Source organism: Centropristis striata, chromosome 13 (assembly GCF_030273125.1).
Source record: "Centropristis striata isolate RG_2023a ecotype Rhode Island chromosome 13, C.striata_1.0, whole genome shotgun sequence".
Classification (NCBI taxonomy): Eukaryota; Metazoa; Chordata; class Actinopteri; order Perciformes; family Serranidae; genus Centropristis; species Centropristis striata.
Genome location: NC_081529.1, coordinates 15,779,020 through 15,792,478, shown reverse-complemented (window position 1 = coordinate 15,792,478; position 13,459 = coordinate 15,779,020). Strand labels below are relative to the sequence as shown.

Genomic DNA, 13,459 nt, shown 5'->3' with positions numbered 1-13,459 from the left:
CTAAAGCCTCCTTGTATACTTTTCCACACTTTATTTGCCACTTTAGAGTATTTCTTTGCCTGAACAGGTTGCAGACGGGCTGGCCTTTAATGTTACTTTTTTTTTTTTTTAATCCAATCTATTTTGTATCAGTGTTGCTCCTTTTATGTTTGAGCTGCTAGTGCACCTGCATGCGTGTGTTTGTGTTTGTGTGTGTCCTCATCTGATGCCTAATTTTATGTTCCATTAGCTCACATCTTCCACTGGTTGAAAAGAGAGACCACCGCTCACATATTTAGAAAAAAGATAAATCTTCTTGTCCTTTTGATAAAATTTGGATGTCTTGTTTTGAGCTACGGAGTGATTTTTATCTCCATTTTACCTAAAGCTTTTATTTTGCACAACACCCATATTTGTTGGTGTAATTTTCTTCTTTAAAAATGCTACAAAATGTTATTTCCAGTCCACATATATTCTCTTTTCTTCTCAGAACATTTCATACGTTTATCTCACACTAACATTGAGTGTTGGATGTGACATTTTGATCAGATGTGACCAAACATGAAGCAAATAGTTGATTGCTCTTAGTTTTAGCCCGTTAACATCTGGGGCCAAAAATCCGTGACTCTGAAGCTCTTTTTAAACAAAAAATATTATGTAATACCTCTACTGTATGCCTCTAAGTGTGCACGCGCAGCCACATGCACGTGCACGGCCAGGTGAGTGCATGTGCCACATCGGTGCTGCTTAGCAACGGTGTGACGATCAGTGTTTCTGCTCTGAGCCCCAGATAATGACTCTGGACAGGATGTGTTTTCCAGGAGAAGATCTCACCAATTTAAAGAGAGGGGCTGAGGGAAGAGTCCCCTCTACTCGTGTGCGTGTGCATCATTCAGGGAAGAGCTGTTTAACCCAGTTCCACCACAGGATAATAAAAGGGCCAGTCAGAGGACATGTATGTACTTTTCATTCAGCTCATTGAACTCCTACATTAGCAGCCTTCGAACAAAACTGTCCTAATTCACTTTCATGGTGTGCAGTGTTTCGGCATGCTGTTTCCGATGCCACGTACATTACAAGCATCAATAACAGGAACTGGACAGTATACAGTGGTGGAAAAAGTATTCAGATCCCTTACTTAAGAAAAAAACAAAAAACAAAAAACAATACCACACTGCAAAATTACTCCACTATAAGTAAAAGTCCTGCATTTAAGACTTACTGTAAGTAAAAGTAGAAAAGTATCAGCATCAAAATGTACTTAAAGCAGCCACTCAGATTGTTTTATATATTCTAAATATATTATTAGATTATTTGTATTGATGCATTTATTTAAGCAGTAAGCACTTCACATTGATCTTGTTTTTTATGTTAAATCTTGAGCTGAAAAGAAAATTAAGCTGGCAGCTAAATGTAGTGGAGTAAAACGTGCAATATTTGCCTCAAAATGTAGTGAAGTAGAAGTATAAAGTTACATAAGATGGAAATACTCAAGTAAAGTGCAAGCACCTCAAAACTGATTATAAATACAGTAGTTGAATGAATGTACTTGGTTACATTTGCCCACTGATGGTATATGAGCTTAGAATTACTATAAAGGAATGCTCAGTGTTAATACTCAAAGGTTTTACTTTGCAGGAAAACTGGGGTCCAGTTTCAGTGGCGAAAGAAGTATTCAGACCCTTTACTTAAAAAGAGACACTGCATGCAAAATCGACATGCACTGGTCACTGTTGAGATTTTGGACTCTGCTGCTACTTCTTCTTAAAGACTAATGAAAAGAAAACACCCAAAACTACACATTTTGCTGTTAATTGGATTACACTTTGTTAAGTTGTGACTGTAGATTTCTCCTTAATTCACCAAAAGTTTGCACTGAAGGAGGAAGTCCTCACACTAACTGCAGGCAAACTGGATCCACTCCAGTTTGCATATCAAGCAGGTAAAGGTGTGGATGACGCTAAACTCTTTATTTTAGATAGAATGTACAAGCATCTCGAACAGCCCAAATCCCATGCAAGACTATTATTTGCAGATTTTAGCTCTGATTTTAATAAGATGCAGCCGCATATTTTAATTGAAAGGCTTGTCTCTTATTTTAGGCCTCCCAACCATATTTTATTGACGATCTTAAACTTTTTAACAGACAGACTACAGCAGTTTTTTGTGAATTGACACAAGTCCTGTGTCATAGTTCATATCCTCTAACACAGGCTCTCCCCAGGGCTGTGTCCTCTCTCCACTGCTTTTTATCCTTTATACAGAATCCTCCCAAGAGAACAGCCATCTTGTCTTGTTCTCAGACGACACAGTCTTACTGTCTGCTCTGCGAGGCCACCAATCAGAGCACAGCTGTGCTCTCACTGAATTTGTTAAATGGTGTGATGATAGCTTCCTCAGGAAATCCAGTGTCGTCCCCAAAACCAGCACCATCCATGGTAAAGAGGTACAAATTGTACAATTGTACAAGTATTTTGGCACCATGTTAGCTCAGATCTGAAATTCAGTGAAAACACTGACACTATTGTTAAACGAGCCAACCAGAGAATCCATCTGCTGAGGAAACTCAACTCTTTCGGTGTCAACAGAAATATTTTATGTACCTTTTACCAAAGTTTTATTGTGAGTCTTTTAACTTATTCTTTTATATGCTGATTTTGTTGTCTTTCTGTGAAAGACAAGAAGTGCCTGAATGGCATCATCCAGCTTAAGGACCTCAGCTCCCTTTGGACAATGCGGGTGGTCCAGAAAGCAAATAGAACGTAAACCCAACCTGATCACATTCTTGGCAGGGAATTTGCAATCATGCTCATGGCCCTCAGGTCGACGGTATTATGTGCCGATTCGGAAGACAAACCGGTATGCAAATTATTTTATCCCCTCTGCCATCAGGCTCCTTAATGCACAAAATGCAGTATAAACAAAAGAAAAAGAAATCATTCTGCATCCCGCTCTGCTGTACGGTCACTGGTTGTGGTTGTTGTTGATGTCAGTGTACTATTTATTTATTTCTTCTACTGTTTTTTTAAAGTTTTTTTTTGTACTATGGACAGGCTGACTGTAAAACTGAATTGCCCTTCTGGGACTAACTATTCTGAATCTGAAACTGAATCTTAAACTCTTCATCTGCCAGTTTCAGAGTTCAAGTTTTAATGCACTGGTTCATGGTGAAATCTGTTAGTTTTTGTTTTTTTTACTCTATTCACCTGTAAAGTCTTGCAAATTGTTTGGAATTTTCCAACGCATATCTTTAAAGGCCATTTCTTCAGTTTTTTCTCCAACTCATTTTTCAAACTCAGTTTCATTCCTTTGTGTATTCTGAACGTTTTTACTGAGGGTTCATCATTCATAGCTTTGATTCATTAAACATCTTATTCCTAGAAGTATGGTGAATTTTTTTAGCTGAAAGTATTATTTGATTTATGGAGCGATTAAAAAAAAAAGATATTCAAAGTTTCCTCTGTGAAAACCTTTATCTAATGTTCATTTGTGTACTGAAAATGTATGCAAATGTGTGCATATTTCATAAGGTAATGTCTCATTTACATATTTAAACAAAATGTTTTCAAAAACTTGCAATACAAAAAGTAATTGTCTTAATGTAAGTAATTAATTGGAGAAGTTTCATAATGAAATCTATTAGTTAAAATGCACTTTTAAAAAAAATTGAATACATTTTATATATTTCTGTGACTAAACTTAAGTAGTCCACCTTTATATGAATAGGCAGGAGAACATAGAAACAATCTATCATAATAAATAGACAATAACATTAACTATCAGTGTAATTAAATAGACAGATAATTGAAACCTATTGCAAGCAGGTGGATGATTCCATCTTAATTAAAAAATATCAGATAAAATCTTGCAGGCTAATCCTGACAGGCGTCAACAACCTGTAAATTCCCAGTTCGCAGGTGTGATGCCACTGAGGCTCTTATGTTAGAGTACCCACCTGCTCTCCCTCAGTCCCCCTGGGAGAAAATTGTGATGTTAATAACATTAGCACCATGAAGATTTTGACTCGATCAGATCCATTTCAGCTGATTGCTGAGTGGAAACCATGCCAAGATTTTTAGCATCCTGTATTAAGTGTGTTCAATTAACTCAAACTGTGTAAGTGTAATTGACTCGTAAATATACAGTATAATGTGAGTACCTGATAGAATTTAAATGGTAAAAATCTGTTCTTGCCCACAAATGTAAGGGTGTAGGTTTTTAATGTTTAATCAGTGAGATGTTGGGGGATGATCTCAACATATTCTCCCATTCATCAGATCGCAAGTTCCTGATCGCCAACGCCCAGATAAAGAACTGTGGCATCATCTACTGCAACGAAGGCTTCTGCCAGATGTTTGGTTTTGCCAGGGCGGAGATCATGCAGCAGCCCTGTACCTGCCAATTCCTGGTTGGGCCCGGCACCATGAAGAGCGCCCTGGCCCAGCTGGCGCAGGCCCTGCTCGGCTCCGAGGAGCGCAAGGTGGAGATCCTCTACTACGATAAGGAAGGTAAGACAGTGTGTTTGCGGTCTCACATATGTGGACAGTAGCCTTCTGGTCAGATCAAAATCTGGACAATATGTGTCCTTGTTTTGCCGTCCATCTTCTTGGAAGAAACGTGATTGAAAAGATTCCTAATCCAGACTAATACCCAACAATCATCCAGTCCTTAGCTCCTAATCATCCATTTAAAAACATCTTTCTGATCTTGCACAGAATGAAGTTTAAAAGTTTTACTGCACTACTACTTGGACTATTTTATTGTATAATATGTATGTATACAGTCATGGAAAAAATTGTTAGACCACCCTTGTTTTCTTCAATTTATTGTTCATTTTAATGCCTGGTAGAACTAAAGGTACATTTGTTTGGACAAATGTAATAATAACAACAAAAAAGCCTATAAGAGTTTGATTTAAGAGCTGATATCTAGCCATTTTCCATAATTTTCCTGATAATAGCCAAAATCATTATCAAGAAAACCATGGAAAATGACTGTATATGTTTCTACTCTTCTTTTTTAATTTATTTTATATATTCCTGTGCAACTGGAGGATTGCTGCTACAAAATTTTGTGGTCTTGGGCAATGACAATAAAGATTATTCTATTATTCTATTCTAAATGTATGTATATGTGGATAGTCGGTGAAGGGACACAATCAAAGGTAAAACACAGGTTCACAGTGGATAAATTCAAAGCCAACTCACCTTAAATAGTCCCAAAAGTAAACCAGGATACTGCAAGTGATTGATGTTTCACTCGTCTGTCAAAGACTAAAACTCCACGATGTTGTCTCCTTGAGGCTGTACTTGGTGCAGAGTTGAGTCAGCACGCTAACAAGCTTACAATGACAATGCTGACATACTGAGGTTTATTTGTTTGCCATGGTAGCTCAGAGTGTAAGCAAATTAACAATTCCCCTAAGGACACAAATATTAACTGTATATGACCTATATTAATATAGGTCCTTAGGAACTAAGTTGGAAATAACTTAAATATATGGAAAAATGAACATAACTATTTGTTCAAATAATCATCTATTGATATACTCTATGGCTTTAGTGGTTTCCTTGACCCAGAAAATGTATATTTTGACACCAAGATTTACCTTCTAAGTGGCTTGGAAGATATATTGGTTCTCATAGATTTTATATGACTGCCATCTCTGATCTGCAATCTTGATGAAGTGGCTCCCATCAAAAATTTAAACTTATGGAGACGGAGAGCATGTGGAAAAAATGTGTTGCTTTTGTCCGGCGTGTCCCCTTTATTTTGCTAAGTCATCTGACTAAAAGAAAAGCTGAGGATGATGGATGTCTCATTGGTTTTGCAAATATTTTGTACAAATTACGAATTACATTTTTTACCTGATGATAGCACTAGATTAAAAGTTACAGGACAAACTTTCCAATAAGTTATAGATTGGTTGGTTGGTACCCTCCTGCCCACCTGACAGCAGACATTTGTGGATTTTAACATCATATTGCTTCGTCACCGGACAAAAAAACACTGCTGATCAAAGTATCTGTGGTTGGCAAAAACATAAAATGCCAACATTTATTCTGCCGTCTTGGCTGCTCCCATTAGATTTATTAGAAATTAGATTATTTCCAACTGAATCACATTAGGATTTTTCCAGATTATAGTCATAAAAAACACAGAAGACATGATTTATCAGGACGAAAAAAGATTGTTATCTTGCACTACCGTGTGTGTGTGTCACGACCATGCATGGTAACCTGCCGTGTTTTTTGCACACCACTCATGTCATCATGACCAAAACTGAATCTTATAATCAGGCTTTAAATCAGGCAGTGTGTCTCGACTCTGCGTCGGCTCCCTGGAGACGACAGGCACGCTTAGCATCATATGCGTTATCTCTCCTTAAGTCCTGTTCCTATGGATGCACATTTGTTTTGCCTCTCTTGCTCTGCCATATTGGTTTGTTTGTATAACCCTAATCCCTGCTCCTCAACGATCATTTGCATGCTTTCTTTTACATCCTCCACCTGTATGTATCTTTAGTGCAAAACTTTTTTGCAAGAAATAATAACAACAAAGATGTAAAGATGGTGTAAAGATGTAAAGATGGTGATTTTAATGAGAGAACTCTGCAAAAGAACACGAAGAAATAACAGAGCGACACTGATGTATAAACTTGGCAACCATGGCATTTTACTGAACGTTCCCTCCTGCATTTCCACTTGACTCTCTGACTTACTCTTAATGCCATCACCGGTTGCACACTCACCTGTGCACAAGTCCTCATTTTACCTCCTTGATTCCTTTTTCAGCCTTTTATCTGTCACTGGCACAAAGTTACTGAGGCAGAAACACATGATGGCAGAAGCAAACACACAAGGACACTTATATCCGCCATAAACACGAGAGCATCTAATCTCTACTTACATGCACATACAAACACGTGTCTTTTGCTACTTTGGACATTTGGGCATGGGGCGTGCAGTCCACAGCTCTGTTGTCATGGAAATGCGATCAGCATGCCAGCTCGGATCCACTAAGCATCTATTTGTTTTGTCTCTTTCTTCCTGCTGTGCTTCCAGACTGAAAATCTTGCGAACAAGTGGATACAGTGTGATTCGGCTACTGTCACAGGCAGATTTTTTTGTTGTTGCAGATTGGATGTGTGATTGGGACTGAATGCAGTCACTGTGTGTGTGGACATATGGTCCTCTGTATGTATGTGTGTGCATGTGTTTGTGTGATCTGTCCTCTCCCCGTTTCTATTTTTAGACCACACTGATTGCAGAGTGAAGTTAGACCTGACGGAAGTGTTGCTCATTTTGCCTTTTTTTTAGCTCTCAGCGTTTGAAATCTGTCCCTTCGTTTTCCTTGTAAGTCTTCCTCTGTCCTCCTCCCTCTTCCTCCTGTAGTGTCCTCTGTCATGTCCTGCTGTAAAAGCCTCATAAAACAGCTCAGCTGGCTGTAGTAATTGTTTTGTGTGGGGGTATAGCTCAGTGGTAGAGCATTTGACTGCAGATCAAGAGGTCCCCGGTTCAAATCCGGGTGCCCCCTGCTTTCCTTTTTTAAGTCTCTTTCTTTCTGTGTCTAAAGGGACCTGCAGGCCATGCCTGGTGGACATTGTCCCCGTAAAAAACGAGGAAGGCACTGTCATCATGTTCATCCTCGACTTCCAGGAGCTGATTGATCCTTCTCTCAAGAAGTCAGGCCTCAGACACAGAGTCGCCCAAGGACTCATTTACTGTAAAACCTTTAACATTCTTCTGAAAACCTTCCTTGCATGATAAAGTTTAAAGCTTATGGAGTCTATTTCTGCTCCTGAGATTATCTGATACATGTAATTTTTACAGCTGTAAACATTAATCATCATCTTTTGCTTCAGTGCCTCAAATTAATTTGAATCACATCATCACAGTTATCAGTGTTGACATTTTAGTTATAAACTAAACCATGTTGTTTGTTTCCCATGGAAGCCCGTTTCTGCCAATACAATGAAACCCAATCTGAACAGATATTATGAGAGACTTAATTAATGATTTAGTGCTGCAAAATACTGAGAAATGTCCTCGAAATAATGACTCAATAAAGTTGCTCACTATTTTGAAGTACTAGATCATTTTTTAGATACGAAAGCCATTATGTTGTGAAAATGTCTTGTTATTTTAAGATACAAAGTCATTATTTTTGTAATACAGAGTCATTATTTGGAGAAAGTTTCTCAGAAATGGGCTTCCAAAATTACCAGTCTTAGTAGAAATTACCTGCTGACAAACATCCTCAGTTAACATTTTACGGATAATTATACACAATAAACGCCTTATCTGATGCAGTAAAAAAACAAAACAAATCCATGCAAAAGTGTCTCCCAAACTAAAGGCATGTAAACATGCCCCTCAGGTCAGAACCGCAGGTTGAAGATGAGGCTACCGGTGCTGCGCTCCATGCGACGACCTTCACTTTCCAAAGATCAGTTTGAAGGAGTGGTGGTGGACTACCTACAGGTACACACACACACACAACACACACAAGAGATAACATGATGCAGTATGTTTCTATGCCTCACACTCACTGTGACATGTGACAGTGAAAAATATACAAACAATAAAACTACATATCATAAAAGATTAGGCTTGCATTATGAGGACGAAACAGAAAACAAAAAGCTGCAACTCCCAATCCCATTTATAAGTAATTAAAACTGCTTATTCTGTGAGACTGTTAATGTGGAGCATTTTTCTTTCATTTGAGCTGTTAAACTTAAGAAACTGTCAACTTATTTTTTTGTCAAATGATGTACCCACTAATCCTACAAAAAACATTCTGCACTTGCACAATGATTTTTAGAGAACGGTGCAGGCTTTTTAGTGAGAAAACTCAACCATTAAGTATGCACAGCGCAGACTCACATTCCTCATTTAGCAGGGAGAATTGTTTGAAATTTAAGGATTGATTTCTCTGCCCAAAAGACACCAAACAGGAAGACTGAGGGGGGGAAAGCTACCATCCTTGAGTTCATCCTTCTCTTCTCAGAGTCTCCCCGTCCTTCTGTTTAGAGTTCTCTGGTGTTTTGATGAATCACGTAGCGTGAAACTATTTCCTGACAGTGTCCATACCTGACACTGGAACTGTATCGGGTCAAGTCGTGCAAATGTTGGGCCTCTGTTGCAGAAAGGATGGATTCCTTTCTGTTGAATTGTTGCTAATTTGTTGACTTTAGATTAGCAAAATATGACAACATTTCTGAAAAATTAAAGTGTAATGCTGTAACTGTAACCTTCTGTTTTCAAGAAAACCTCATAGTGTGTAATTTTGTATAATTACTCAGCCTCCTGCTCTGTGTCCTTGACAGCCAAACAGCGAGGAAGTCCCCCTCAAAGAGTTTCGAATCCCATCCAAGGAGAGCTGCATGCAGTCTGAGACAGAAGCGCTGATAGAGCAGGACCTGGATCCTCCCTCCCATGCAGCCCAGTCCTCCACCAAGCGGCGCTCCCTGCTGACAGACCGCCTTGACCCCAACAACGCCTTCTCAAGAGCAGTGTTACCTCGGAGTTGTTCCCGGGACAGCATCCGCAGCCTCCGGCGCGCCTCGTCACTGGACGACATTGACGGCATGAGAGCAGACTGGAGCAGTCGACCTGGAGACCCCCGAACCAACAGCAGTGAGTGTCTGACTGCAGCATTGCAGGCATTTCAGAGGGAATCTGTGGTGATATTACAGTTAGCCATGAGAGAAAAACTAAGTATCTTTACAGTAAACACTACCACCATACACATTAACATTGAATTATATCCAATTAAGCTTCTGACAGATTACACCGAGCCTGCAACACTATCCACATTTTTTTCCCTTTGATTACATTGGTTACAAATTCAACTCTGCAAACCCAGATCTGAGGCACAAGATATTGTTTTAATAAGATAATAATACGATTAGAAAACAATTTATAGAACTGACTGATTGCATGTGTAATATTACAGATGCCACATGTTGAATTTGAACATAAATAACATACAAGACTGTTGTTAAATTACTCTGGACACAAACAATAGGGAATTACATTAACCCTCCTGTTATGTTGCAGGTCAAATTGACCAATTTCAAAGTTATTAAAGTTTTAAATAATTAAAAAATGTAAAAAAAAAAAAAAATGTAATCAATGTCATGTAAAACCATTGTATTTTATATGTAGGTATTTCTATTGTTCATTAAAAAAAGTTTTTTAACATGCATTTTTTATGATAAATTAATGAATTATCCTCACTGTTCTGTGAGAGATAAAGAACACCATTGCACTAAATATTAATTTGAATGGTTAGTAATGGAGTTAATGAAATATAAACAATGTTTATTGGGATTTTTTAAAGTTTCTGACACTTTTGAATAATTAGACATGCCCCGGGTCAAATTGACCAACGAACAATATTGCTGTTTCTGAGAAACGAACATAACAGGAGGGTTAAGTTAAATCATAAAAGAAAAACAATACAGAAAATAATTTACAAAACATCTTTTAGTTGAATGTTTGTCTGAATATATAAATTTGATCAAAACTGATCACTTTTATCAGAAGATTTGCCAGCATTGAATGATGACGGCAGAAAAGGGTTTTCCTACACAATGTCCATTATACTCTATAGAAGGACACCTTAGAGTGTATTACCATTATTATACCAAGGTCGTTTAATCGAGAAAAATAGCTCTGTTTGAGTTGTGATATCATGTTTAATTTGGGACCTTTTATTTCCTTTATTAAACATTGAAAGTGAGAGACAACAGGAAAAAAGGGGTGCAAGTTTATTTAACAGGTATCGCGTTTAAAAAACATTTAAACCAGGAAAATCCCATTGATATTAAGAACCTCTTTTTCAAGGGAGACCTGGCCAAGATAGGCAGCAGCAAATACAAAACAGTTAAAAAATTAAACCGTTAAAACACAAACCCAAGGACAAACAAAAAAGCAAAAATGATTACATTTACAAACAGATTATGAAAACCATGTACATGTTATAGAGACATCCTCAAGTACTCTCAGTTTAGATTTAAAATCGCTCACAATCGCTGCTGGTTTCCAGTCATTCTGTAACTTATTCCATGCAAAAGGTGCAGAGTGGACAAAAGCCCTTTTACCCAATTCAGTATGGGCATATGGAACAGAAAGCAACAAAAGATCCTGAGAACGGAAAGAATATGGACCAGCGCTTCTCTGAGCAATTAGGGTACAAATATGGGTAGGCAGTATTCCTGGCAGATCAACATACATTTCAATGAAATAAATCTGATACACTCTACAGAGATATAGCTAAAAGCTCCTTTTTATCTCACAATAATACAAAAAGCATATGCATTATATATAAAAAAGAGTCTTTACGTTTCTGTCAGACAAGACAAGAAAGGAAACAGAGAGAGAGAGAGATCAAAGATCACAGATCTCCAACATCCATAACACAGAGAGCGTCGCTGTGAGCACGTGCAGTCTGATGGTTCCTCCAGCAGAGACACTAATCAATCCCCCTGTGACAGTGTGTGTGTGTGTGTGTGTGTGTGTGTGTGTGTGCGCGCGCGTGTGTGTGTGTGTGTGTGTATGTGTGTGTTCCCTTTGTGGTAAAATTGCTGTGCAAATATCTCCCCCTGTTCTCTGAGGGGAAGTATTTTAAGATGAAACTAGATTTTTGTGCAGGTTCCAATCACACTCTGGACTCTCACGCTGTCTGTCACATTTTCTTTCATTTTCACTGTGTCTGTACATCAATCTGAGTCTTTGAGTCTGAGGGGAAAAGTAGTCGCTCCTGATTCCCAATGTTGACGGCAAGAAATAGAGGATGAACAAAGACTTTTTGTTCCTGAAAATCTAACAGGAATATATATTTGTTATGGTTTTGCAAACACATTTCGCATGTGTCATGATCAAGGTAGAAGCATTCAATTAATTTGATATTTAAGCATTATTTTAGACATTGTGGGGGGCTAATGAAAGTTTTACATCTTTTTTTTTAAAGCAGCACTGTTTCAGCATTGAGGTGAAGTTATTTGAAATTCTGAGCATGGAGCCAAGAAAGTAGGAGAATCCAGCCAAAATGATGAGATGAACTCCACAAAGCTACAAATTTCTCTGTAAAAGTCTGATTTTTAGACTAATCTGAAGACATGTCTTATTTTTATACATTCCTTTAATGACAGATGTTAGATTTGTAAATTCATAAATTCAAACATCATTATGAAGTTTAGTGGTGGCAAACCATCTGATGTCAAAACCATGTCAGAGAAGAGATGAAACAAAAATTTGAAATGTTGGTTTTGAAGCTGTCTCCTCATCACTCACAGCAATTTAAAATATATCATCATTCAGATACATTTTCAGGTGTTAGTTTTCTGTTTTTGTTTTCTCTTACCACCATTCAAAATGGTTCTTAATCTGCGTTTGAGTCTTAACAGCAGATGTTTCTTCTCTCTGCCGCAGATCTGAAGCCCAGTGCTCTGAACTCCACGTCCGACTCGGACCTGATGAGACATCGGACCATCGGCCGCATCCCTCAGGTTACTCTCACCTTCAGCTCAGACCGGATGAGACCTCCTTCGCCCACCGAGATCGAAATCATCGCACCCAGCAAGATTAAAGACCGGACACAGAATGTCACAGAGAAGGTCACTCACGTCACTCAGGTAGGACGAGTCCTTTAAATTACAATACATAATATTCTGCTGCTCGGGGTCTCTCGATCAAAATTATTACTCTAGAAAGAGTTAGGGAGATCTGGGATCACCACCATTGTAGTTGCTTCTATTGGTTAGGATTCCTTCAGTGGTCATCGTTACTAGAGGTGTGAATGAGCAGAACAATGAACAATACGGTTTTATCGTGATACTTGAGTCATCAATGATATGATTGCAATTTTAAGCATTTTGTGATATGGTGAGTATTGCGATACAATATATTGTGATTCCACTGTTTAACTAGGTCCACAAAATCAAATTCAATCAAGAATTGTTTTGCAGAATAAGAAAAAATTCTCAGTCTGTTCATCTCACTTCAGTCTTTTTATTTCTCCACAATGAGAGTCAAACCCACAGACTGACCAACAAAGTATTCAGTCAAACTGAACTGAACTGATATCAAACATGTATGGACGATAACAACTGTAGCATTTTCTCAAACTCTTCTCAACTTTAAGCTTCACTGCTCTCAATATTTTTGAATGAATGAAAAAGCTGAACTTTACAGCGTTATTTCGTCAACTTCCCGACACAATGTCCTGACGCACATGGTGCTATAGATTCCTTAGATCTTCTAGTTTCATATGATACCAGTATCTCCAGTATATTATACTAAAAGTGAGCCTGCTACGGCCTCTGGAAATAAAACAAAAAAGGCGAAAATACTGATGGCTCGCCAGATATCGGGTCGCTATACTCGACGGCCATGAATTGCAAAATATCGCAATACTATGCTGTACCGTTTTTTCCCCCGAACCTCTAATCGTTACAGAGATTTTTCCAAAA

The 13,459-nt window shown here is 38.2% G+C and overlaps 1 protein-coding gene and 1 non-coding gene across 2 annotated transcripts in view; both read left to right on the top strand.

The window, feature by feature from the left end:
• Positions 1-13,459, top strand: part of kcnh6a (potassium voltage-gated channel, subfamily H (eag-related), member 6a) — a 41,843-nt gene that overhangs the window by 827 nt on the left and 27,557 nt on the right. The window contains exons 2-6 of the mRNA XM_059348830.1: positions 4,257-4,487; positions 7,555-7,704; positions 8,359-8,462; positions 9,311-9,620; positions 12,420-12,622. Of these exons, the coding sequence (XP_059204813.1) occupies positions 4,257-4,487; positions 7,555-7,704; positions 8,359-8,462; positions 9,311-9,620; positions 12,420-12,622 (998 nt within the window). The remainder of the gene's footprint in view (positions 1-4,256; positions 4,488-7,554; positions 7,705-8,358; positions 8,463-9,310; positions 9,621-12,419; positions 12,623-13,459) is intronic.
• Positions 7,444-7,515, top strand: trnac-gca (transfer RNA cysteine (anticodon GCA)). Its single transcript has one exon. It is a non-coding gene; the product is annotated as a tRNA-Cys (tRNA).